Source organism: Xiphophorus hellerii, chromosome 14, assembly GCF_003331165.1.
Source record: "Xiphophorus hellerii strain 12219 chromosome 14, Xiphophorus_hellerii-4.1, whole genome shotgun sequence".
NCBI lineage: Eukaryota > Metazoa > Chordata > Actinopteri > Cyprinodontiformes > Poeciliidae > Xiphophorus > Xiphophorus hellerii.
This window is the reverse complement of record NC_045685.1, coordinates 22,656,374-22,683,210: the sequence shown is the minus strand read 5'-3', so window position 1 is coordinate 22,683,210 and position 26,837 is coordinate 22,656,374. Positions and strand designations below refer to the sequence as shown.

At 38.8% G+C, this 26,837-nt stretch overlaps 3 protein-coding genes across 7 annotated transcripts in view; all 3 read right to left on the bottom strand.

Moving 5' to 3' along the window:
* Positions 1-880: 880 nt before the first annotated feature.
* On the bottom strand, positions 881-7,911 carry LOC116732541 (uncharacterized). The gene is made up of 10 exons (XM_032582787.1): positions 7,050-7,911; positions 6,792-6,979; positions 5,643-5,783; positions 5,355-5,493; positions 4,881-5,064; positions 4,241-4,382; positions 3,444-3,581; positions 2,702-2,760; positions 1,446-1,522; positions 881-1,254 (listed from the first exon to the last, which is right to left on the bottom strand). Exons 1-10 carry the CDS (start codon positions 7,260-7,262, stop codon positions 1,186-1,188), a joined length of 1,350 nt encoding a protein of 449 aa, XP_032438678.1. The 5' UTR covers positions 7,263-7,911; the 3' UTR covers positions 881-1,185.
* Positions 7,912-8,042: 131 nt separating this feature from the next.
* On the bottom strand, positions 8,043-22,783 carry LOC116732540 (zinc finger protein 638-like). 2 transcript variants are annotated; one of them, XM_032582784.1, is made up of 18 exons: positions 22,652-22,783; positions 19,704-21,420; positions 18,017-18,078; positions 16,859-16,897; positions 15,596-15,859; positions 15,247-15,521; positions 14,969-15,156; positions 14,741-14,875; positions 14,244-14,342; positions 14,125-14,168; positions 13,384-13,982; positions 13,102-13,271; positions 12,861-12,929; positions 10,178-12,742; positions 9,976-10,081; positions 9,451-9,567; positions 9,226-9,347; positions 8,043-9,125 (listed from the first exon to the last, which is right to left on the bottom strand). In XM_032582784.1, exons 2-18 carry the CDS (start codon positions 21,153-21,155, stop codon positions 9,090-9,092), a joined length of 6,342 nt encoding a protein of 2,113 aa, XP_032438675.1. In that variant the 5' UTR covers positions 21,156-21,420; positions 22,652-22,783; the 3' UTR covers positions 8,043-9,089. The 2 variants fall into 2 exon arrangements, with proteins under 2 accessions (XP_032438675.1, XP_032438676.1); XM_032582785.1 differs by lacking the exon at positions 22,652-22,783 and having other exon boundaries at positions 19,704-22,069.
* A 781-nt stretch (positions 22,784-23,564) lies between these two features.
* The window catches only part of LOC116732539 (uncharacterized), a 30,109-nt gene continuing 26,836 nt past the window's right edge, over positions 23,565-26,837 (bottom strand). For all 4 annotated transcript variants that reach the window (XM_032582780.1, XM_032582782.1, XM_032582783.1 and 1 more), the window contains 6 exons: positions 26,639-26,747; positions 25,771-25,884; positions 25,421-25,693; positions 24,668-24,784; positions 24,454-24,575; positions 23,565-24,369 (listed from right to left, as the gene is read on the bottom strand). In XM_032582780.1, the coding sequence (XP_032438671.1) occupies positions 24,319-24,369; positions 24,454-24,575; positions 24,668-24,784; positions 25,421-25,693; positions 25,771-25,884; positions 26,639-26,747 (786 nt within the window). In that variant the 3' untranslated portion in view covers positions 23,565-24,318. The remainder of the gene's footprint in view (positions 24,370-24,453; positions 24,576-24,667; positions 24,785-25,420; positions 25,694-25,770; positions 25,885-26,638; positions 26,748-26,837) is intronic.

The window sequence follows — 26,837 nt, the reverse complement described above, 5'->3', positions numbered from 1 at the left end:
CAGGTCAAACTCCGGGCCTCAGCTTCCTTAAAGCTCGCTCTGTGATCGTTTTTCTAAGCAAACTTTGATTGTGTGAACTAGACAGACTACATATGGAAATCACCACCAGAGCTGCTGATTTCCATGTTAAAGCTGAGCTCTGTTGTCTCGAGTTTCCACAGGAAACATGGCAGACGGCATAAAGGATGCATGATCCCCTATAATCTGTTCAAACAAATTACCGAGTTTTCACACCTGATCGTCCCGAAGACTCAGGTGGATTTAAGACCAACTTTGCAACATTTGTTGCATTTTCAGTTGGTGTGCAGGGCGGCTGGGTGAACAACCTGCAACCAAAATGGAGAGCCGTCAGGTCTTAGCGGTCGTAGGATTTCTCCACAAGCCATTTCTCCGTTATGCTAGACTCGTGCGTTTGAGTTACCAGCAAACTGTGTGTCAGATCCACACGTGTTTGTGTTTTCTTTCTGTTCATTCCCAGGTTTAATATGATGGTCTTGCCACAGTCTGCTAATTCTCTGTTGTTTATATTTGTCATTAGGGTCGTTTCATGTTAGTCCACTGATTCCTTGTGTTAAATTTCACACCGCAGGCAAAAGCAACCCAGACTGACTTTTACACGTCACTCTGAACGGTGCAATTCCAATCTTTTCATCCAAATAAATCAGATTTCTGCCACTTCAACATGTAGGTCATGCCAAATTTCATCCAACGTTTAGTTCATTAAAGCTGCAGTGTTACTTTAATAAAAAAATGTTGTTGTTTTTTTTAACATATTTGTAAAAAAAAACATATTTGACAGTTTATAAAACGGATCATCTGTGAAGAGTCTTTAAATTAAATGATGAAATTAATCATCTGAAACAATAAAAATTTATGCAGATGATGATCAACATTACAATTGTTTATTTCATATAGAAGAAAGTTATAAAAACTAACAGACACAAATAATTGTGATAACAAAAAAGTTGCTCAACAACCCGTCCATCCATTCATGGTCTATTCCAGATTATTTTTAAACCGTCAGGAAGGAGATTAGATCCTTCTCCAGTGGATATCAACAGAAATATATCAACTAAATATTTGTGATCATTAACATAATATGTAACAAAAAGCGATAGATCCCAATTTCAGGAAATGCATCACTCAGCAGAAGTATAGGTACGAAGAGTGTGTCCCAAATTTAAATCAAGCCGTCCTGCGGAGGCGTACGTTCATGCTTGTGTGCAGCCGTCGTCTAGTCAGTTCATCCTTAATCTGGTTTTAAAAAAAAAAACAAATACAAATAGTGTCATCAGTTCCACATAAAGAAGGAAGTGATCAGTGTTTGTCCTCAGACATTAGAAACAAAACCAAACTAAAAATCTGAACTGAACCAAAGGAAGGAAAAACTGGCCTTTAGTTGACAGTAAACTGGTAAAACCAGCAGAATCAACAAAGTTACTGACCTGTTTGACGAGAGCATCATAATCATTCTCCAGTGATAATGTGGTTGAGATCTTCCCTCTGAGAGCTACAACATAATCTGGAAACAGAGTCGTAGTAATTAGAGGAGCTGCGTTCGACGGAGGGAAGGTTGAGTTGGTTTAAATACTGTTGGGAGTTTAATGGTTGTTATGAGTAGAGTGGATTATTAACTTACCTCCATAACTTGAATTATTACATTTTGAACTTGAAATTTGATGGTTTACAGTGAACACCTGGATTTTTCTGAGAAACTTCACTCCAAATAATTTGCATAAAATCTGAATTATCTGGGATTTTTTTCATAGAGCATAAATAAGAAATTTTAAAGAAAATGCAACATGGGTTTGTAAAAGTGAAATGCTGCTTGACTTTCTATTGACTGGTGTTCAAAGCAGCCAATCCAGGAGCGGCATTCGTTTACACTGACTCTACCCAAAGAGGGTAAACCAGGAAGACTATAGATGTTTTCTTCTGCTGTAGTGCCAAGATTTTTCCACTGTATATTAATATATGACAAACTATATTTTTGTTTAAACTATAAAAATAGGCAGTTTTAAGGAGTCATAAATCTCAATTCAGTTCTTGGAAGGCAGTTCAGGTTTATAAACATTGTGAATATCAGAGATTCACTGTAATAAATAAAGAATAGGCCGATGTGTGTCGTGAATAAAGTAAACTAACTAAATTAATTTTAAATCTCTGGTTAAATTTGAGGAAAATCCAACCTTTTGCACATTTTTTTGTAGCGCAAGTCTACAATATAAAAATATGCAGTTTTGGTAACTGAAATACCCAATGCTACTTCACTCGCTATTGACTAGCGTTGACGTCAGCCAATCAGCAACAATTTTCCTTACTGCTGATTGGCTGAACCCCAACAGTGAACATCAGGAAGGAGTGCTAAAGCTGTTTCCACTGTGTGCATTAATGGTTTAAGGATTTTTAGGTGGTGTGTCATGACACTGGTCTGGGTGTCGGTGTCAACATTGGGTTGTATGGTTGTTAACATCATGGGTTCAGTTTTTTGTTTTTGGGTGGTTGTGGTCATGGATGTTGGTAATGAAACTGGTGTTGCTGTGGTTGAAGTCACTGGAGCTTGATGGGGATTGATTGGTTGGTTACAGTTGACATTGTTTGAGTCTTTTGTGGTTGTTTTAGACAACATGGGTACAATTCCAGCTGATCAGTTTTGGAAATAACCAACAAAATATTTAAAAGAAAAACAAAATTAACTTACAGTTTCCAACGGTCACAGTGACACATCGGAGGTCAGAGTGGTAGGTGTTACTGTTGAAACTGTGGAAATAAACCAATACAGAAGATTAAATCACATGTTCAGATGTAGCCTCACAAGGTTCTAACAGAGCCATGAATTTCTTTCTGTCCAATTCCTAAATGTTATTGAAAAGAGTACATTAAAACACACTGTCTAGTTTTGGCTATTTCTGATTATTTATGGGGATTTTTAAAAGGATGGTGCTTTTGAACCAAGGCACTTCAGCACCAGCCGAAGCTGGTAAGTTAAAAGAAAGCTTAAAAATAAGACGACAAAGCAAAACCGTAACTAATTAAGAATTTAATTCAAAGCACAATAAAATGACGCAGTTAAAAAGATAAAATCAATCAAAGAAGAAAAGTGGTGTTAGGTTCTGGACTCTCTAGGACTCAGTCCAAAATCAATATCTTATAATCATTAACCTGTTGATCCACCATTCAGCCTTGAAGAACGCTGACATTGCTACCAAACTGAAGCTTCTCAAAGCAACAGTTAAATAGGTTTAAAATGTTAATTTCTTCATTCTTTCTGAAATTGAGTCTATTATTTGTCTTAACTGAGCAATATCTCTAAAAATTTTACTTAAACTCACATGAATCTGGTTGATGATCACTTAACTCTTTGTTTTTGTTTAACATATTCAGACTTTTTCTGTTCATTTTGAAGTTGTGTGACGTCCATCCAACATTATAATAGTACTAACCTCGTCTCGACAACAAAACAGATGGGGTGGCTCTGTCCACTTTCTCTTGCGGATGGTGTCCACCTCAGGGTGAAGCTTCCTGATCCGGATGAACTCTTAGATACCATGTGAGGCCCGCTGAACAGGAGTCCAGTAACGCTTCAACAGGAAACAGATATTGCAGTCGTCATGCAAATATCAGCCGCACGTGAAAATGGCTGGCAAACAGCTGCGCAATTATACAACCATACATCTTTGAAGAGCAGAAGTGGAGCCTTCTGAATGTAGCAAGAGGTTTCTGGGTGGTGAGTCAACAACAAAACACTTGTCTTCTCCAGCAGCCATTGTACAGCACATACAGCGGTAAAACCAGTTAACAAAATAAGCTGGAGATCAGCTTGGGTTGCTAGGTAAACGGGCTGGGCTTCATTTTGGTTGCTAGGTGACGGGTAGTCCCTGCTGATTTGTGATGTTACTACATTCCTGCAAATTTTCCAGATACCAAAATCAGGTTTGTGGGAACTTTTTAAAGATCTTGGTCTGTTTTCAGAAGCAGTCGAGACTCAAATGGAAGAACAGAAACAAACAAAATGTCAATTTTATATAATAAGTCCACTTTAAGAGGATTTTTTTTTTTTTTTTTAGTTTGAAAAAAGCTTCAGGATAAATGTATTTTCTGTTCCAATGTTAATATTTTTGCGTTTTTAATGTTTGTGTTTGTCAGTAATTTGCCATTTAAATTTCCTGAAGTAAACTACAGTATCTCTGCAGCAAAAAGGTCAAAATTTGAAGCCTGTGATATGGATTCCCTCACTTACTTGGAATGAGTTGCTTCTGCTCTGATGTGGATTTCCAGCACCTTATTGACTTGGATGAATTTCTGAGCTCTGTTGTCTGGAGTTGGAGGCACAAATCTGGCCACATAGGATCCTTCAGCACAAGATGGCACCTCAGGAATCACTGAAGAGTTTTAGAAAAAGCGAGAAACACAGATATGAAACCAAATAGTGCAGCAGATTAAATAATACGTTAGTAGAAGCTTTCTAATGGTGATACAAGCACCAAATGTGGCATAGATACTTAGATCCCAGATATCCACCATTTTCAAAATGGCTGCCGTATAGGGTGCAGAATTGTTACATTTTGCTATAAATATGGAAAGACTGGCCCAATGTAGAGGATTCTGGGATCAAATTGTATATTTTTGACCGTTTGAAAACCAAATCTGGGACTTTAAATCTCTCAGCATTTATGAGGTTCAACAGTTTGACTCAAATTTTTCTGAATATCTTGGTTCAGAATGAAAATTCATGCAATTTGTGTGTTTATTTAGACAAAGCAATGGACAGAGAGAATTCAGGAAATCAAAGATCAAAGCTCAGTCAAGAAATTGACTTTTTTAAAATCAAACAAAGCCCTTTTGTACCTGTAGAAGAAGATCTAAATATGGGGTCGTACCTTTCAAGGCAAACTGTAAAGGTATCTTGCTGATGGCGTCGCCGGTAGTTTTCACTTCCTGTGAGCCGCCGGTTTCAGTCAGAGTAATGGTCTGTCTGGGAAAATCTTCTATCACCAGCTGGACTGCGTAACGATGTTCAGAGCTGGTGCTGCTTACAGGGGAGCTGAATGTCAGAGAACAGGACTGCAAAAAGAAGAGAGACCAAAATATTCTAAATTACATGACAGAAAGTTAAATACCTGATTTAATTTATGCCCACCTTTTTAAATTACACTTATGCTGTTTATTTATAGATTCAAATGTGACTCTGCAGAAGCAGAACTGAAATAAAACTAGTGATGGTAGAAGTAGATTTAACACAATTAATGACAACCTAACAACCTATAGCTATGCTAAATATATTTAGATGAGACACAAGTAAAACATTTCAGTAACTGCATAATTTATTAATTACACAAACATTTGTTACTTACTGATGAGACATTGAGGACAGGCGGAGGGTTACAGGGGTTACACTCTGAATCTGTTGTTTTCCCATATCTGCATTTAACCTCATCTCCATCAGGGTCAAAGGTCAACAAGTTAATAGTTCTTGGGCAGTTTCCTGGTACTCTGAGAGAAAATAAAAAAGGATTACATCCATAGTTGAACGATGCCCAGAGGGGTATGAAAAGTTGTGTTTTATTAAATTCAATAAAAGGCTGAAGTTTGAAGTTGACTTGATTATAACATGACAAAGATGCTAATGCTAATAGAACTACCTTAAAGCTGGGAGGATGGTGGTCTGTGGTGATGTGTTGGGTTTGCCAATGTCGGACCGGTTCCTCAGTTCAACAGCAGCCACAGCTCTCCAGTATCCAACACCATTTGAAATGCTGTTTATCCACCCTCCGCCATCCAATCTGGAGTGGAAGTTTACGTAGAAGTATTCAAACTTTACAAATTGTTTGATGTAGTGTGTGTTCCCACATTTGTTAGGCCCAACAAGAAAAGGTTTATTTGTATTTCCAGGAGCTGATAAACTGGGGACAGAGTTACTTTCGCCGGTTCACTTTTAATTGATGCGTGTTGGAGATGTGACTGTGCTCTTGTGGGTCAGGTCCAGTGACACAGTGTGTGTACCCTGTGATAATATCCTACAGGCGCTCCTGGAGTACTCTATACTACTAATGTGCATAAATAAATAGATTAATAAAAACTAAGATGAAGCTGAATTAGGTGCAGTTTAAGTCCAGCAGTCTGGCGGCTGAAGGGTAGAAACGGTTCCTCAGCCTGGTGGTTTTGCTCTGGATGCCCCTCAGCCTCCTGCCTGAGTGGAGCGGCTGGGGGGAGACCTTCATGATGAGGAGCGGCCCCCTCCTGCTGTGTTCGGGTCCGAGGTGGAGGAAAGGCTGCTCCCCACAGTCCTCTGCAGAGCGACTGCTCTAAGCAGCAGTGCAGCTACCGTGCCACACGGTGATGCAGGTGCAGAGAATGTTCTCCACCACATAGAGATAGAAGCTCCATATTTTTATTGTATTTAATCAAATCTGGAGAACCCCAAAGTGCTTCACGCTACATTCAGTCACCCATTCATGCAAACATCCACACTATGATGATGGGAAGCTCTTGAAGTGATAGCTGTCAAACTCCCACCACCATTGTCCATTAGGTATTTCAGCTTCCCAAATTGTATTTTATTTTGAATATTTTAGATAAGCTCTCTGTTGTATTTCTTCAAATTATTTGGACTTATGTCCCTTAGAATAGGTGAATCCACAAATACACAGGTGTCCACTATAGTGTATATTATGACATTCAAAGTCCAAAATGTAATAGTGCAATTTATACAGGTAAGTTCAACACTCAGTCACTCAACTGTGATTTTAAATAGTCATACTACATTTGGTAAGACATTAAAATGGACTCACTTAGTCTGAAATCCAGTGTTGTTGGGAAGCTGACAAATTATGATTCCTTCTGTCTGACACCATTCACTGCTAACTTCGTCCACTTTGGCTAATGAAAGCGTCTGAGTCCAAGACCCACAGTTGCCATCGCAGTCCCAGGTGTCACTTTGTGAGCACCCGACAAAATTCTGCTTGTAGCGAAGGATCACCTGTGGATTACATACATAGAGGTTAAGTAGCATTAAAGGCAGCCATACGTTACAAACAGTGCCCACTTACTGATACGTATCCGTTAGTTTGAGTTTCCCCTGGGTAGTAAGTCATCATAGTGCCAAGAAAATGTGAAGCTTGCGAACCGCTGACCAGCAGCGACAGCACAAAGAGAAACATGGTGGCAGAGTGAGAGTCTTTACACAAATACTGAGAAATAAGTCTGGTGAATTTAGGAATCCAGTGAGCATTTACATGATGATCCAGGAAGCTACTTTGCATGAGGAAATGTTCCACATGGGATTAGTGTTGAAAAATTCAAAGTGGAGAAATTGTATATTATAAAAATTTGGTAAACACAGAAGGGGAATCCCCAGACTTCCTGGCAAACCTGTAATGAATTATTCTCATGTAGTTTGATATGGTCAGTCAGGCTGGATGGGTTTGATAACAGCCATTTTTAGGTCTTTTGTGGGATGTTTTCTTAAATAATTATAATCTGCATTTGCCTACTGTTATACAACGCTCTGTGCAAAACAGTCAACAAGCTACTTTCACAGAAAAACATCCCTACAGAACAAACCTCCCATCTTTATGCTTTACAGTAGAAGCATAGTGAAGGTACAGTCAGAGTTTTGTGTAACACTAACAATCCCAATATTAGATTTTTGCACTAATGACTTCCTCCAGTCATTACGGTGACTTACAGTGATGAGCTAGTTCAGCAGTTTTCACTTTGTTTTTAATGATCAGTCGGCACTTAAATGCCATCATACGACAATAACTACTTCAATGTGCTTTCATAAAAACTGATAAAAACCAAAGGCATTATGAAGAGACTAAACTTAAAACTATCTCAAGATCAAAACACTTGTCATTTATCAGGCAGGTTTTCATGAGTCATGAAAATTCATGTGAAAACATGGATGGGACCATAACTTTCTTAAAATAAACACATAATTACATCAGACATTCACTGTCAAATATTAAAATTGTTTAAGTTCAGTACTGTTGTTCAGGCTTTCACCACATCATTCACAAAACTCCAAACTACATTTTTTCTTAGTTTTAAATTCTTTATTTTCGGGTTAAGTTATGAAACAAACTTCTCCATAAATTTATAGATGACATTTCTGGAATGAACAGGGTTTAAGTATAGAACCTGTGAAGAAACTAAAAGGAAATGAAGGAGATAAAAAAGGATGGAAAGAACAAGGAAAGGATTTTGGAAAAACAGGAGAGAGTTTGGACACAACCAGCTAGTAGCTAGCAGAAGCTACAAGCTACTACTCGCAAGTAGCGAGTAGTAGCATCTAGCTTCTAGTAATAATTTCTAGTTTGAAGCTACTAGCTAGATGCAACTACTAGCTACTAGCTTGTTTGAAGCTAGTTGGTACTAGCTAGTAGTTACTAACTTCTAGTTCCAACTATTAGCTAGTAGGTTCCAGTTGGTACAGGCATCAAACAAGCACTAGATTCAAACAAGCTACTAGTTACTACTAGCTAGTAGCTGCTGTACCAATTAGTACAGAAGCCAGGAAAAGACAGAAAGGAGGAGATGTGGAGGAGACAGGAATGATGGACAGAAAATAGGATGCATAGAAGAAAGGAAAAAACAAGAAGATGACAATGGAAGAAAGAAAAGAAAAAAATAGGGGACAGGGAGGGAAAGGAAGGAAAAAACACACAGCAGAACCAAAGACAAAACGACAGAGGAAGGAAGGTTGCAAAAAAGCAAATAAGGGAGTAAGGCAAGAAGAAGGAAAGACATTACATTTACAAAAAAGGGCTAAACAAGATTCATTATACAAAAACTTTTCCATACTTTCCCAGAACGGAAAGGAACTATGTTTCTTTTTTTCCCCACTTAAACTTTAGAATATGTCTGTCAGTGTTTGCATCTAAAACTAAAGAAAGCACGAAAAAATTAAAATCCAGAAGATTTAAGAAAAAGATTGAAAAAATGTTCTGACTGATGCCATCATGGTTCATGATGAACACATAAAATGGGTGAATGAAAGTCTCTGGTTTCACTTCTTATAGAAAAATTAACTGCAGTTGTAAATTGATCAGTCGGAAGAAAGACTCTTGGACACTTTGAGTCGTCGTTCATGAAGTTTTCAGTTTTAGCTTCTGGTAATGTTTCTGAGAGAGAAGAAAAAAGAAAATGGGAAAGCAAAAATGAGCCAATAATTAGTTTTATAAGTCTTTTTTTTCTTTTTTTTATTAAGGTGATTGTGCGTACCTGCAGGTTGTCGTAATGTTTCTGGCTGCTACAGTGGATTTTCTTGGCTGTGGTTTCATTGAAATAAAAAATGGAGCACAAATTGCAGAAAAATCCAGACTTGGGAACCACAAATTCCTCACCTGGAAACAAACAGGGGAAAAAAACACGACTATGAATTTCAATTGAATGAATTTCAATCTCTCTTTCGTTTTTATTTTTTCTTTAAATGTGTGAATTTCTCACCCATAGGATTGCTGGGATTAAATGGAGGCAGCTGGAAGTCCACAGGAACATTCGGAGACTGAGAACAGGATCGCTTTGCTTCGGGTTCAACGAACTCTTTCTCCCGTTTATCAACAACTGAAGAAGAATGAAAACTCATGAAAACATCTTACAACTTTTCCTCGTTCTGTAAGAATTCAAATTAACTACTTTGCAAATAAATCTGTGCTAAAGTCCTTCCCATTTCTTGAGTTTTCTGATTTTAGACATAATGAATAAAGCAAATAAATGAAACACCACAACTAGAATATAAAAATCCTAGTTCTACTTAAATCTAAAATCTTGTGGCTGAAAAAGTCCATGAAGCCATTAATTCACTTTTATTTATTTTAATGCAAACCTATCAGTCACTGTTGAGAAAAGAAGCCAATACTCCCCACTTGTGATTTATGAAAACCAAAAACCAGCTTGTTTGTGTGGACTAACGGCCTGCAAAACTACCTTTTGAAAGACGCCATCATTGCTTATTAATTATAGAAAACAAACCTGTGTTGTCGTCATGTTTACGTTTAGAAGAGTTTGAAGTTTGTACGTTTTCCTCCTTATCTTCTTTCTCGTCAATTTTACCAGCTTCATCTGAAGTCGACAAATTCTAAAATGAAACATGGTGGATTAATGGAGCTTAAAGCAATCATCTGAGCTGTTTTGTTTTTTTTTGTTTACTGAATCAAAACTTGAATGTTTGTACCTGTGCCTGTAGACGACCCACTGATTGCTCCTGAGTTCCCTGCTTTTCCAGTCGATCCTCTTCTGCCTCATTAGGAGCAACAACCTCCTGAGTTTCTTCCTCTGTGATCTTTCTGTTGTAAGTCGCAGCATCCGACACGTCTTTCTCTCCTCTCTCAGGTAGAATCACTGATTCATCAGTAGCGACTTCCATCTTCTCCATATCTTCCTCATGATTCTTTGTTTCATCGCTCGCCGTTTTCCCACTCGCTCCATCCTCCTTCTCTGCGCTGAGGCTCAATAAAACATCTGTTGATGTTGCATTATTTGTCTTTGGTGACTCTTTCCTCTTCTCTTCTTTCTTAAAGTCTATTTTTGATGTACTCCTCTGTTTTTCTGCAGGTTGATCCTCTTTAGCGGCCCCTGTTTCATCATCCTCCCCTCCAGTAGCTTGCTGTGGATCTTTTATCTGTGAGGAAACTGTATCGTCATTTGTCTCACGTTCTTTCTGCAGACTGGATCCTACAGCCATGTTTTTTTCTTGATCTTGTTCTAGAGAATCTACAATCTGATAAACAGGCTCTTCTTTTTCTTCCACTGTTTTTTTACTAGTTTTACTGTCCCTCTTTGGTCTTCCTCTTGTTGGTTTCTGTGTAGTTGGTTGGTCATACTCAACATTGTCCAGTTCCTGATGAGTAGCGTCCGCCTCCCCAGTGTCACTCGTCTTTGTTGGTGCACTTTCCTTTAGAGGAACATCTTTATTTGGAGTTTTCTCACCATCTTTTTCCTTTGAATCTCTGACTGGTGTGTGTCGTCTTCTTGTGGGGATCTTGTCTTGCTTCGTTTTAGTATTTTGTTCAACTTTCTTTGCTGCGTTTTGTCTTCTTCCTCTAGTCGATCTCGTCACCACTGGTTTGTCACTGGGACTTTCCTTTTCCACAGAGTCTAAAACTGTGAACACGTCCTCTTCTTTGCGGTCAGATTTTTTAGGTTCTTCTACCGGGGTTGATGTCTTCTCATCATGTTTGTTTCCTCTTGGTGTTCGTCTCCTACTACAACTCCCTGTGGTTGAGGGCTTTTTAACAGAATCGTCTTCAACAGAGTCTACAACTTCATAGACCATTTCCTCTAAATCCTTAAGACTCTCTTCCTCTTTTTCTGTCTTGCTGTCTTTTGTTCGTACTGGAGGCTTTGTTTTGTCCTGTTCCTTTGGTGATTGTTCATTTTCACCTTCAGAGGTTTTGCTTTTTGACTGACCTTGTCTAGTTGGTTTGAGATCTCTAGAGACGATTTTACTATCTCTTGCTGCTTGTTCTGATTCCGTCTGAATTATTGTTGGTGGATCGTCCAATGAATCTATGACCTCGTAAGACTCTTCATCTGCAGGTTCATCATCTGCTTTAGACAGTAGGTCAGTGGAAACTACAAGTTTCAGGTCTTTCAAAGTGTCTTTGCTGCCATTGTGGTCTTCTTCATTAGAAGTTTGACCAACCTCTTTGGAGGTTTCACAGACTCTCTCTGATAAAAGGATATCATCTTTTTGTTTTACACCACTGCTATTTGGAGTCCGGTTGGTTTCTTCACTTGTCACTTGGTTTTTATCAGATGTATCTCTGACCGATGATCCGTCAGAAGTCTGGGCTTCTTTAGTCTCATCATTTTCAGAAACCTGCGTCATTGTGGGAACTTCTTCTCCATCATCAGCTGCAGCGGCCTGATCTTTAAGTGCACCGTCTTGCAGCTTGGTAGACTCATCTACTTCCATTTCCTGGCACTCATCTGATCGACCGTTGTCATTATCAGCTCCCTGCTGAATGACATGGTCTTGCTCAGATCCAGGTATTTGAATTTCAGTTCTTCTGTCTTGGTTCTCCTTGTTTTTCTGTTCATCAGATTTTTCACTGATTGAATCAAGGACTTGTTTATTCTCATCGTCCGTCTTCTCCTCTGTGCTTTTTCCATTTTTCTTACCCTTTGCTTGGGTTTTCTTCATCTCGTTGATGGATTCATCTTTTATTGCAGAACAGCTCTCTGCTGACACCTGGTGGTCAGACTTTGCCACTGCACCCTGTGCAGGTTTTACATCCTTTTTATGCACTGACTGAGTTTTTACAGATGATTTAGTGGCTGCCACCGGTGAACAGACACTTCCGCCCGAGGATGAGGGTTTTGATGACCTAACGGGACGCTTACTCTGGTTTGACTGAAATTTCTGACCAAAGGAAGGTGGAGTTTTCACAGACTTTGAAAGTGAGGAGGAACTTTTAGTTCCCTTGGCAGAAGTAGTTTTGGTTTGAGATTTCTTGAACTCATGAACGCTCTTTTGGTTGTTTGCTGATGAAGATGTCGATCGAGAGGATGAGTTGCCTTTTGAAGACTTAGATGAGGAAGAGGCTGACTTTGTTGACGTCTTTCTGGAAGCTGAACTCTGCTCGTCTTTTGTCTCTCTGGATGTTGGCTTAGATGAGGAAGGGTGAACTTCTACAACCATGTCTTCAACGTCTTCATTAATTTCATCAACTGTTACGAAATCTCCAGAGTAAAAGTCAAGCTCACCAAATTCTCCTAAAGAATTAATAGTTTTGTCCTGGGTGGAGATAAAATGTCAGACTTTAAAACTATTTATGTAAATTTTGTAATCAAAATGCAAGAAAGATATTGTTCTTATGTACAAAACAGACAAAAAAAGGGAGGGAAAAACTTACATTTACTTTTGCATGCGGTGGGTTTTTCTGTTTTGCATCCTCAGGAGTTGTCATGCTTACAGTAGTGCTCTGCAAAGCAAAAATAAAACTGTTAAAAAATCATTTTCCCTGATTAAAGAGCAACTTAACTGAGTTTAACAGCGTCATAGTTAAGTTCTGAATAAAAGTATTTATGAACCATCTTTAACACTTGATGGAAAATCAAGACTTATTTTGAAAGTATAAATAAAGCCACCATTACCTCTTTGTTCTTGCTTTCAGATGTGGCCGGTCTGTTCTTGTTAATTGCTGTTGTTAAAGTCTTGAAGCTGTTATCATCCACATGGCGAAGTTCAGCAACATTTTTACCCGGATCACTGACAGATGTTATGGTGGAGGATTCAGCAGAAGCTTTTGCTGGTGTTTGAAAAACTGTACAAAAAAAAAAAGAGAAAATATTTTCAAGGACCCAACTGAGCCGTATCCATACAAAATGTTATAAAAAACCAAAGCAATTCTTTTGTTTTTTTTAGTAGAAACTAACCTCGCCATGCATCTGCCTTCCTTAGAGACCAATTTCGCTTTTGCCCAGCTTCAGTTTTGGTTTTCCAATATTCCACAGAACTGGAAGTCACTGTACTTTTCAGCTTCTCTGATAAAGTTTTTACAGATTTTGCTTCCGATTTCACAGATTTTTCTTCAGCTTTTGCAGATTTCTCTTCAGCTGTGACGGTGGTTTTTGGTTTAGAAGTTTTTCCTGCTATGGTTTTGTTAGGCTGCTTTCTGACCTTTGAGGCCTTAATGGGTGCAGATTTAACACCATCTCTCACGGGTTTTGAGTTCATCACCAGTTTTTTAGCCTTATGAGCAGGAGGTCTCTTTCTTGCAAGCTTGGATTTTGGAACCACTGAAGCCTCATTTTTCCCTCCAACCATCTTCCCAGTACTTTTTGCATTTGTACTGGATTTGCTGACAGTTTTAGAGACCTGCTTTATTGAGATGCCTTTTGCTTTGGAAACCAAGACTTTTGCTTTTGAGACAAATTTGCCTACTGTGGTGTTTTTAGTTTTGGACGATGCGGGCTTTTTCACTTTCACAGTGACGTGGGATTTGGTAGTTCCAGAACTTGAGACACCAGATTTTCTGTGAAGAAGAAAGTCAGTAAAAAGAGGAAATAGAAATGAAGCACCTTGGCAAATTGTTTTAGTTCAAAACATCAAAATTTATTCTCATAATCTGGCTTTTTTTAAGCATTTCAAACTGAGTATCCTGAGGCATAACTTACTTCTGTGGAGCTGTCTTCTGCAGAGACTTCTTCAAAGTGATGCCCTATAAATAAATAATACATTGTAAGTGAGCTGTTGAAGGTGTAACATTAGTGTAGGTGTGGACAAAGTGAAGTACCAGTGGCTTGTCAACAAAGATGGGCAATCCATTCACGATGCACCTCGTCAAGCACTGCAGTTTCTTTGCGTCCTCTGCTTTCTCAAAAATCACACGCGCCTAGAGGAGAAAACGATAAAATAAAATTTTCATCCACCCCAAACTGGATGGATGTTCTGGTGTGGTCCAGTCAAAGCCCAGAACTCATAGGTAGAGACTGAGCTTGAACATAGCTCCATAGTGGAACTACAACCAAAAAGGCATCTAATAAATACTGACTTCAGGGGAATTAATCTGTCATTTTAGGTTAAATATTTTTATTTAATTTTCATTTTGTAGAAATATGTTTTTACTTTGACATTGAGAAAGGATTTCTGTACATATTTTGTCAAAAATACTTATTTTGTTGATCCCAATTGATTTTTCAATGCAAAATTAAAAAACACATACTTTTTATAGGCAGAGTACAACAAAATAAGCAGATGTACAGTATGTAAACGAGGAAAGAAAATACATACCTTCTTTGTTAATCTGTACATAAGTAGAGATTTTACTTTGCCATATTTCTCCATGGATTCGACCATGTCGGTGTGTGAAAGAGAAGAAAACACACCAGAAAACGTCACCATGCAAGGTGTCGTGGATCTACCAGGCTGAACCAGGAGAGGATGGATAAATAAAATAAATTAATAAACTGCTTAACAGATTTTTTTAAAAAGCGGCCATATTTGCTTAACGAAACCAACCGCAGGCTTTGTTGAAGAGCTTGTCCCGCTGGATGTGGCCTTGGATGATTTATGAGAAGAGGTCTTCTCTGTCTTTGAGGATGACGAGGCAGCGGAGGATTTTAAATTCACCAGTTCAGCCAGTAAAACGGGAGCCAGAGTTTTAACCATGGCCTCCAGGTCGGACTGTTTGGACAGAGACTGAACAGCTAGAAAACAAAGAGACATTTTGTCAATTAAAAGTAGGAGTTTACCAACTTCTTTAAATGCTAAAGATTAAAAATCTTTGATATGCAAACCTTTTTTTCCCAGGATCCTTTTAGCCAGTCTGTCGGCACTTCTGGACCTCCTATGCTGAGATACTGATCTCTCTCCTGATGACTGCCTTTCATAGCTTCTCCTCGGTGACGAGCGTCTCTCGTCGCTTCTTCTTGGAGACGATCGGCGCTCATAGCTTCTCCTCGGTGACAACCGCTCGGCTTCCCTCCTCCTGGGAGAGGATAGTCTGTCGTAACTTCTTGAACGTGAGCGGTAGTGTGACGAAGTTTGGCGATCATAAGAATCAGAGCGGGGCCTAAAAGAGGGAATTAAAACATTTTAATACCATAAAATTCTGTTTGCATCTTGTAAAGAAGTCTTTTTCCACACCTGTGAGTGTGTTTGGAGGTGTGCGGCGACCGTGATCTGCCACTCCGTCTCTCTCTTCTACTTTCAGAGCCATGATGATGGAGTGGACTCTGGGGTCTTGCAGGGCTAAATCTTTTGCCCTGTTTTTCCTTTCTGTCCTCTGACCGACGTCGGCGGTGAGGACTGAGCGAACGCAATACGTTCTCTTGAAATGATGTCTGTTGGCGGTTCTGCAAATTATGGCCAGGAGTTGTGTGTTCAGGATGAGAATGTAAAGCCGAAGCACTACAAAAAAAAAAAGGGATTAAAGTACAGTTAAAGCAAAACCTTAGAAACAGCACAATAAGACTCTGTCATAACTATTAGGGATTAAAATATATGAAAATAAATACTACCCTACCCTTTTGATTCAATAAAAATAAAACGACCACACTAAATTCTTTGCATAAGTGCAAAGAGTCTGCTGTTAAGTATCAGACAGTGTCTGATACTGTCTGATACTTTACCATCAGCTGTGGCGGTAAAGTTGTAAAAGAGGGTCAGGATAATGAATGTATTGACAATTAAATCTTTCCTAATGATAATATTAACTTCTTAAGATCAAAGTATTGTCGCCCAAACTTTGGTTTATTGACATCCGAAAACAATTTCTCTTCAAACATAATTAATTCTTTCTCCTGACAGACGTATGGATGAATTTCATCCACAGTGAGTCTTCTGGACAATCACTTACCTGATGATAGAATGATTTCAATAATTCATGTCCACAAATGCCAACAAAGTATAAAATAAGTAAAATCTACCTTGATAACGAACTTGAGGACTCACTCTGGATAAAACAGATTTGTTTGATCCGTTATGAGAAATTTAACTACTTTTGTTATTTTTTCAGATGTTAAAAACTCTAGGTTTTGACTAAATCAATGTTAAGATGTCAACATGAAAGTTGTGACAGCTTCCTTTGGCGTTTCATGTAAACGAGGTTGGGGTTTTTTGTTCGATTGGTATAAGCTGCTTGTTTATTATACTTTTGTTGAATTATTTTTAATTTTGACATTAAATATAAACACACCATAGTTTTGATTGTTGGAAAAAAAAATTTTTTTGCCACAAATAAAGTTCGGATAAAAGGTCTTTCCAATCCAAGCTATTAGTCAATCTCTTTCCCTTCACTCCCCCTCCAGCAACACAAACTGTAACATGCAAATATACACCAATATTAATGCATCATGAATCCCTATTGCAATAACTATTAATGCAATCCAGCTGAAAGGCCAGAGTTACCTAAAAAACTCTGGAGTCCTCCCGTCCCACTCGGGGTATCTGTGGAAAATCAAACATACCAATTAAAATCAAAACTTCTGGGATTCGTTTGTGGACAATAACAGGAAAAAAAACAGCCCTGCAGAATAACAATGGATGTGATCCAAGGTATAATATCACGCTTCAGATCGAGTCATTTTTAAAATGGAACACGAGACTGGAACACTACTGGCTGGAGTTTGCACACCAGTCCAGGAGCTATATGCATTGCACAACAATGCATTTTCCTTGACACTGACTGGCTGTTGACCTTAAAAGTGGATAAGAGAGAGAGTAGATGTTGATTTTCTGCAGTAGTGCCAAGATGGCTTCCTCTATATTACTGCATAATAGAGTATTTTTGGTGATTGATTTGGCAGTTATAAGCATTTTTAGATAAGATCTCATGTACAGTATTTGCAGATTTTAGCTATTCACATATGGCTGTGGTCCCTAATCAAAACAAATATCAGGAGTCCACTGTTCTTGTTCTTGATGTGTCTGTTTTGAAGTTATACCCTCAGCGGTGTATCAACATTTTGATACACCATGCAATTAAGTTGTGAAATTCTTAGACAACTTTTATGTGTACACTTTGCAAAACATAATCAGGCTACAATGCATTGTTCTAAAAAGTTTGGTTTTCCCAATGTAGTGTTTTACCACCCTGTAAGAAGATGTTTACAGTAAAACAGAGGCTGTACTGGCTGCTGCAGGTCCGGTCTGCCTGCATTATTTGATCTGGTCTGAGAGTAGAGCTTGAATATTTCCAGGACAAAAAATGCTAGTCAATACATTTTAAAACATTCAAATTAAAGACTCACGTTTATGACGGAGAATAATTTTTTACATAATGTTCTCACTGGATGATAAACCAGAACACTGAAATATTTTAGAGGCCAAATTATTGACTTGTAAGACCAAGCAAACAGGCTAACGTTTGGCTAGCATTTTCAGCAAAAACATCAATAGTAAGACATGAGTTATGTCAACTCAGACATAGCCTGAAAGACAAAGTATCATCCAAACATTATAGTAGGGTTCTTGACCCAGTTGATCCTGTCTTACAACACCCAAAAAGTTCATTGTGGAGAGTGTCTAGCCAGACACACAAAAATAAATTAAAAAGATAAGACTAACCTCTCCCTTAGGAGTGTGGTGTTCCCACGATGAAGGACAGTATTCTGGTGGGAGAGCCAGTCCTAATCACAACAAAAAATGTTTTAAACACCATACTTGTTAGCATATCCTAAAGCAGTTTTTCTCAATTCCACGCATCAGTGATCACTGCGCTAAATATTTTAGATGTGCCACCTGATTCGAGTGATTGCATGACCTCCTCTACATGCCATCAAGTCCTGTTTATCACCCACTTATTCAAGTCAGGTGTGTGGCACAAGGTTAATACCTAAAACATGCAGGTCAGTAGTCCTTGACAACCAGAAATGAGAAGTACTGCCCTAAATAAGTCAGTGAAACCTTTAAAAAGAAATGTTTACAAATCTCTGAAATCTCAAATGTTCAATGAACTAAACAGCTATTTGCAATAAAAGAAAAAGAAATGCTAGCAAAATTCTGAAGGACCCGTACCCTATAAAACCCAAACTTATTCATATTACATTTGATCTTGAATGCAACAATTTACAAATCTTGGTTATAATAACCAATGTCTTCAACATTTTCACAATGTAAGCAAAAGCTTGATAGACTCCTTATGGGGCTTGGGGAACTCCAGTGTCCATCTCTTTGGTCTTCATCAGACTTTGAGGTTCCTGAAGGGTCATCTGGAAGGTGGTCCGCATCATGTCAGGATAAAAACACTCCAGGAGGGGCAATTGTAGCTGAAGAAAGAGATGGCTGTGGACCAGAAGGTGGGAGACCATTCCATCCATTGTCCATAGCCATTGACCCTTCAATGGTGGTGAGTACCTCTCTCCAACAGACATCGGGTGAGAGGCTATGTAAACCCATGACAGGTCACATGTCGATCGCAGGGCAACGCAGAGATACATTGGAAAAACATACATGCACACACTCATAACTAAAGGCAATTTAGAGAGACCAATTAACCTCAGCAACTTTTTGGACTGTGGGAAACCAGAGTACCTGGAGAGAACGCACACATGCACAGGGAAAACATGCAGGAAGACCCGAGGCCGGGATTTAAACACAGGGCTTTGTTATTGCAAGGCTCAGCAATGTTTATATTTCAAAAATACAAACTTTAAATGAAACAGAAAGTTCTGTTTTAAAAAATATGTCTTCTTAACTCCGACATCAGGAGTTATAAATGGTTCCAAAGAAAATGTATCCTCTTTCCTCCTTCAGCAATAAACTCAAACACCTTGTCAAGTCCCAATGATCTGTCGGCTATTCCAGATTGTTTTTGTTCATGTCCATAAAGACACTCGTTTCCATTTTCGTCAACTGAATCACAGCTTGGTTCCACATCCTTTCATATGCAGTTATAAAACAACTATGGCGAATCTAGTAACATCCATGTTATCCAAAATAAATCTCTATAGGTCCAATTAAAAAGGGGTTTTCTGATGAGTGTCAGTCCATCAAATGACTTCAAAATAGCAAAATTCTACTACTTTGAATTACAAAATAGTTCAGAATCATCAAAGGTAGAAACATTTTGGTACACAACCCTAAGTTTTGAAAGCATGATTGTTAGCAGTCTAGGCTAAACAATAACCTACGTCTTTCCTTAAAATAAGCTTCTCATTTTGTCAAATAAAAAAAAAAAATCATCAGGAATATGTCCAACACATACCAACCATATCCTACTTGCTACAGGAGAAATCTGCAACCATCCACTCACCTTCAAATTGGTACATTGTTTAATACAAAGAGAACAGGTATGAGGAAATAGTCTTGGAGTTGCTGCAGAGCAGTCTTCCATCAGGGTTAGCGGCGGCAGATGGTTTGGCGGCCCAGCACGAGTCATGGCATCCATCTTGCTTGGCCCTCGATTAGGTGGAGCAGGACGCATGTGTTGTAGAAGTGGTGGTGGCTTTGTCGCAGGAAAATTTTTAGGCTGTCGACGTCCCTGGTGCATCTGGAGCTGCTTCTTCGGTCCACCCTTGGTTTCATTCTTCATCTCCAGATCAGGAGCTTTTGAGGCTTGCCCTGTAGATTTGCGCTGATCGTCATCATGACTCTGGACACTGCTGCCAATAAGCACGAGCCCAGGGCGCCCAGGATGCACTCCACGGATCAAACTCAAGGGTGGTTTGGACACCTGGGTTTCAGAGGCTGCCTGGTGAGCTGGTTCTGGGTTCTTCGATGGAACTTCAGACATGAGTTGTCTTAAATCAGTATCCTTGTTCAGTTGTCTAAAAGAGGACAACTCTGATTTTGAGGAATGTCCATAGTCAATCACTTTGCTTTGATTGACAACCGTCAAAGTTACTTGATCTGGATCCAACACTGGCCCTCTGGGGTCCATTTCACCCATACTCCTCATGGGTTGAGCTTCACCGTAGGATGTTGAGTGAACTGAAGTTGGCGCTCTCTTCTCCTTCTCCAGTCGGATTTGCCTTAAGATGAAAGGCAGGTTGTCGGGGGTGATCTGATATTTGTGGTATGACGTTAGGTGGTGCAGGTCTTCCTTCAAAAGCCCAAACTGCTGGAGGATGTCCACAGCCGATTCTGAAGTGTACGCAGATTTAATGGTCTCCTGAGGAGGTGCCGATTTGTCAGACATAGAAGTGTCATAATTACCCAAACCAGCAAATGTCTGCTTCCCACCTTCACCACTGCCTAGAAAGCTGGGTGAAGCAGAAGAATACATTTTTGACGACTCTTCCGCCGAGGCCCAGTTCAAGGAGGTGCTGCCTCTATCAACAGTGAAGGGTCTGTTCACTTGAGCAGCAGGAGGTGGCAAATATAATTGCATCCCGGTGTTTGTGGATGGAAACGTGTCTCTTTGAACATTGATAAATTGTGTGTTTCGGCTTGCAGAATTTTGCATAGCCTCCTCCCTGGCTCTGCTGATGTTCAAGTCCAAACGTTGGCCTATGTCCTTCTCTATTGGTACCATACTTCTCTCAGGTCTGTAGGTTATTGGTAAACTCAGAAGGGACGGTATAGGTCCTCCAGATGGTCCACAGTTGATGGCAGTAGATCCAGAAGAGCCGAAATTGGAACCAGCGCCAGGGTGAGGTGGTGGCCTCTGAGGGTTCATCTCAATTTGTCCACCAGAGTGTACATATTGTCCTTGGGGACGCATCCTCTTACCAGGGTTGATAGGATTATACATGGGATGAGACATGGTGTCAGCGGTCTTCAGAAGGTTCAGGAGACCGATGCCCACAGCAGTCGGCGAAGGTGGTTTTGTGGGTAAGTCCGCAGCAGGTGCGTTGGGAGTTTGTCGTTCAGGTCACAGGACAGCCGCGGACCAGGAGGACATTGTTCATAGATCTAGTTGACCCAACTGGAAAGATGAAGCCTGCCCTCTGGGCAGTGGCAAGCTCCCGGGAAGCCCGCCAACATGGGGGGCTTCTTCGGTGCCCAGGAGCACAACACAGGCTGCAATTCTATAAAAGCAAAGAAAAGCTGAAAAGTTTAAAGAAACAGAGATTGGGGTTAGCGACTGGGGCTATACTTTAGCCTGGTGGATGAATGAAATCCAACAATTAGAGGTTCCCTGCCTATTAGCCAACTCTTCTCACATAAGTGAGAAAGAATAGAAGACCAATGTTTCCACTATTTAAGAATGAATGGAGGAAACATTGTCACTGGAATTAATACATCCCTAGAATTTGTTTGTTTTGATTTTGTTGTATTTGCTTAAGCAACTAAGAAAGTCTTTTAGCCACCACAGGTTTGTCATTTTAGATGGTAGTATCTGTTGGAACCTTCTGGTTTACTACAACTGGCCATAATTTTTATAATACAATCAGTTTTAAGAGAATAAAATTATATTTGTCTTGACAAGTCCTAAAACTCAAATAATCTGTAACAGAGCTTCGTGACTAGTAATAAGTCTAATAAAGACCTGGAGCCTAGAGCAGAAAGGTTGCATTTTAAAATATGTTAATCTCAACAAACATGGATAAAGCATTTGCCTCTCCCTTTCTAATGGCACATTTCTGAATTAATGTGAAGTAAAAAAAAAAAATACAATGCATAATTGTGTCTGATTTTCAATATTTTGTTATTTTATTTATTTCAGACAACAGAAAAAAAAGGGGGGGGCAGTACTCCGATGTTGTTACATAACCGGTAAAATCTGGTTTAGGATTTTCAAAATAAAAGATCCGGAAGTAGTTCATTATTTCTTGCGCGGCCCGGACCACTGAGTTAGATGATTCTTCGCGTGGGAAAATCCCACCGGAAAAATCCGGTATAAACTGTTTCACAGCTCCATCCAAACAGCCTTCATGACAGTAGGGAGTTGTTACAGAGCTGCTCGGCAAACGGGGGGAAGGAAACCGAGCTATAATGGGGCTGTGCTAGCGCCATTTGACCTGGAAAACCATATGCAGCATAAACAATTCTCAAGCAAAAATTAAAATCACAGAATATAGTAAAACAAATATTAAATAATCATCGAGACGCATCCTTAAATATGTTATATCGCTATAACATCTCATTTTTCATTCGGCTCCGTCAGCAGTCGATAAATGTTACAGATTAATTTTATATTAAGCAACGTTGATGCTAATATTTCCCTCGGCTACAGGGGAACACAAACGGTCAAAATGAAACCCGAAAGCAGCGACTTCTCATCATTCTGCATTTTTTACATTCACTTCAGTTACATACCACTCGGTAAAAGTGTGGTAAAAGTCCACTTATCACAACTCAAACAGCTCCACGGGTCGATTAAAGATTTATTTTTAGCCTCCTCCATACACGACTTTCGTTCCTAGCATCGGTGAACGGATATGACCTTTAGGTGTTTCCGGTTTGAGAAACTTCAGTGTAAAAGCACGAAAGCGAAGAACCAGTGAGTGAAGGGGTCCGCACCATTTTCACGACGGCGTATGCCGGAAAAATCACCTTTACAATCACAACATACATTTTAGCTTCAAGTACAAACTAAAACTTTAGAATTTTACATGACTTATACATATAAGCTATAGAAAATTCGTCATTTAGTGCCTTAAGACTGTGGCACACTTGCTGTACATATATTTACATATACATACTGCATCTGCATTTTTTTGAATCTTTGCAAGGACTGCTCTAAGTTGCTTTTTATATTGACAGCATGTTATATTTTATTTTTGTCTACAATTGCTACTCAGTGGTGGTTGTTGTGTGTCTTGTCTCTATGCTGTAACTACAAAATAATTTCCCTGCTGGGATGAATAAAGTAATTCTATTCTATTCTAAAAAGCATTTTAAACATGCACCTAATGACAATAAAGGAACTCAATGCAATTATTCCAATAAAAAAACTGTATTTTGCATTTGTTTTAAAACTAAGCTTAAAAATGATATTTAAAACTATCATTTTTCATTTAAAAGCAATACTGGATTTAGAAATTCGGATCAAATTCTTAAAGTCAGATATTACTCTTAAGTTTTGATTAAGGCCTTTAAGGCGAGAAACAGAAGTTCAATTTTAATATGAACAACAAAAAAAATTCAGGTTAAAAAGTGGCAAAAAAAAAAGTAGTAAGACATAAAGAAAAATGGCTCATATGTGTGGCACATACACCAAAAAACCCAGTGATGTTTTAATTCGTTTTTAATCATCTCAGTCATCAGTAAAGTCACAACAGAAAAGGATTCAAAATGACAACCTCTAATCATTCACACAGTCCAAAATTAACTTTCAAATCAGATAATTACACTTTATGAATTTGTTTACATGTGACAATGCATTTTTATTGTATTTTTTAAATAAATGTAAAGAAATGAAACAACCTATTGGACCCTTGTTTAAAGAGAAAAGTCACAACATAAACAAAAGCTGAGTCTCATAACTGCCAAACTAAATGCAGAACAGGAGCTTCCATTAGCCAGGTACTGTTAGTAAGTCATGCTTAAATAAAACTGAACTCAACTTTGCCTGAAACTGATGCACTATGCTGTGACACTGATTGACAAATTCCTGTTGAAAAGTTGATGTAACGTAACCTTTTGATTTGTAGAATAAATATATCATTTGAACAGTCCACATTAGTAAACAGTATTTCATTTACTGCCTGTTTATCTCAAAATTTATTGAGTCGGCAATAGCTTAGTTATTTTTCTTCCTAATTAAGTCAGGAGCAAACTACTCCAAAATATGTATATTTGCCACTCTTAGCTGTGGAATACATAACTTATGTATAAAAAAGGTACAAGAAACTCATGAAATACCGAAAGATTTAAGAAAAAAAAGATAAAGAAACTAAAAGTTACAGCTCAGACCATCATGGGTGCTGGAAAGCTTTGGTGGTTTCTCATGTTCCAGGAAAATAATCTGCAGTTTAAGCTGATCAGTCCGAGAGCGAGCCTTGGACATTTTGTTGAAGTCTCTGGTAATAGTTCTGAGAAAGAGGAACAGAAGACAATGAAAGACCAAGATTGAGTAAAGGTTTTGTGTTATGAACTTTGAGCCTGTTTGTGCATACCTTCAGGTTGTCGTAGTGCTCCTGGCTGCTGCAGTGGATTTCCTTGGCCGTATCCTCGTTTAAGTAAAAAACAGAACACAAACTGCAGAAAAACCCAGACGTGGGATTCACAAATTCCTTACCTGGGCAGGAAAAGGAAGAAAACAGGAAATGATTCCCTTCCATTTTGCATCTATTTTTCTTGTTTTGGTATTTTAATGTGTGTGTTTCTCACCCAGAGGGTTTTTGGGATTAAACGGCGGCAGCTGGAGGTTCACAGAGACACTCGGAGGCTGAGAGCGAGATCGTTTTGCTTCGGGTCCAGTCGGCTCCTGCTTCCGTTTATCCACAACTAACAGAACAAAGATCATGAATACAGGGTGAAGTCTTCCCCACTTATTTTACCTCAGATTTAAAATTTAAGCAGTAAAACCTGTTTTACAATTTGGAAACAGTTGAAACTGTACACCAACTGGCCTAGGTTAAAATATTAAAAAATATATTTTTTGCTGGCAATATGACAGGTAGGCCGTAACTACACATTCATATTGGCTTTTCTACAAACCTGTTGAAGCTGCTCACAATTATTTTTTACAATATTCTATCGTAAATACATGCATGGTGGTTCATTGCAAGGTTGCATTAATTTGCTGTGAAGCAAACTGTAATTAATAGCAATTTATTGCATTTTAATCAAAATACATATATAATTGACAGAATAAGCAATATTTTCAATTCAATTCTGTTAAATTATTAAATAAATAGACATATGAGCTCAACAATAAAGACATTTATTGCTTGTAATCTATTATTTAGATGATTCAACCATTAGACTGGTGCAAAGTGCTAATATACACATCTGATTTTCAGGTGTTTCAACAACCCCTGATTATTCATGGATCTTCTTTGAAAAAAATCCTTCTTTAGAAATGTGGACATCGGCTTTTGGGACATCAGCCCGTTTCGTGGCGTTTAACATGTTATGTACCTTCAACACCGGTCCTTCTGTGCTCTCGTCTCTCTGCTTCCTCAAATCCCAATTTCAGTCCATCATTAGGCAGAGGTTGATGTTCGGTAGAAGCAGCTTCGGTGTTCTTCCCCTCCTCTATCCTCTGGGTCTCACACTGAACGTCACCTGATGGACCAGATGTGTCCAGAGTCGAGGAAGAATCCAGTGAAGCAGAGGGGAGGGATTTATTTTCTTCCTCTTCTTGTCTATGTTTTTCTTCCTTCACTGTTTTGCCTCTGGCAGATTTTCTCACTGTAAAAGGAAATTAGTAAGTTGAGTTTAAAGCTTTACTGTCTGATTGAAGCTTTAAACAGTTGTGTTTGTGTTACCAGAAGTCAGTCGGCTTCTCTTCCTGGGTCGACCTCTTCTTGTTACTGCCTCCTTTTCCTCCTCTTCCTCAATCTCTCCCACCTCATCAACAGTGACAAAGTTCCCACATTCCTCTAAAACAAAAGATTAAACCATTTCACACTCGTATTCAAACCTACTACCGGTCTGTACAAAATATTCTTTTCAAAACTGAGTTTTAGATTAAGAACGGAGTTATGCAAAACAGAAAACATTAAAAATGTTAAACACAATATAGACTTATAAAAATATAAATGTTTCAATATGCTCCACAGGTAAAAATTTATGTCACCAGTGGTAAAGTTGTACCACTTTGAGGCAATTAGGCCAAAACTATTTCTATTGAGAGATTTATTTCCACCACAGTAGAATAAACTGGAGTCTATAAAACAAAATAAATCTTGGGGTGTTTTCACGCTCAATAGTTTGGTAGATTCGGTTCGATTCGGGACTAAAATTGCAACATTTGTTACATTTTGAACTGGTGCGGTTTGCTTTCACACGGCACTGTGACAAACAAACAAAATCCTTTGAGCGCCTTGTTTTCCTCCTCGCCTGTGAGGGCGCTGGACCAAGAACCACTGAATGAAACGACACAAGGAAAATGTTTCTGTGGCTGAGGTCCAGCAGTGAATGCCAGGACGCTTGTTTTACCAGGCAGAATTAGTGGCTTAATAAGTTAACTTCAGCCTCAGTTCAGGATTTTCAGCATAATGAAGCTGGTTACTCTTTACCTAGTTTACCTAGACCTGTTGCCATGGTTACTTGTGCAGGAAATCTAACCCTCTCGATATGAGATTAAACCAAAAAGATTGATGGCAAAGTCTTCGAAGGACATTTGTCACAAACCTGTGATGTCATCGAGTTTACGTTTAGAAGAGCTTGAAGGTTCTTTTGGATGATTATCGTCATCTTTGTTGTCCTCAATCTGGGTGGTTTCTGTCAAAGTTGGCAAGGTCTAAAAGGAGGCAAACAAGCCAGTGAGATTCATGATGTCATCTGTGACATAATATTCGATTCAAACAAGCTATAGTTGGATCTCAACCAT

Excerpts from the sequence above, each read along its gene's own strand:
- LOC116732540 (XM_032582784.1), bottom strand. The coding sequence starts at position 21,155 with ATGTCTCATCCCATGTATAATCCTATCAACCCTGGTAAGAGGATGCGT. Across the intron at positions 15,522-15,595 it reads ACCTCCAAACACACTCACAG|GCCCCGCTCTGATTCTTATG; the intron begins GTGTGGAAAAAG and ends TCCCTCTTTTAG. Across the intron at positions 14,169-14,243 it reads TCTTTGTTGACAAGCCACTG|GGCATCACTTTGAAGAAGTC; the intron begins GTACTTCACTTT and ends ATTTATTTATAG.
- LOC116732541 (XM_032582787.1), bottom strand. The coding sequence starts at position 7,262 with ATGCAAAGTAGCTTCCTGGATCATCATGTAAATGCTCACTGGATTCCT. Across the intron at positions 5,494-5,642 it reads ACCATCCTCCCAGCTTTAAG|AGTACCAGGAAACTGCCCAA; the intron begins GTAGTTCTATTA and ends ATTTTCTCTCAG. Across the intron at positions 2,761-3,443 it reads TGTTTTGTTGTCGAGACGAG|TTTCAACAGTAACACCTACC; the intron begins GTTAGTACTATT and ends TTATTTCCACAG.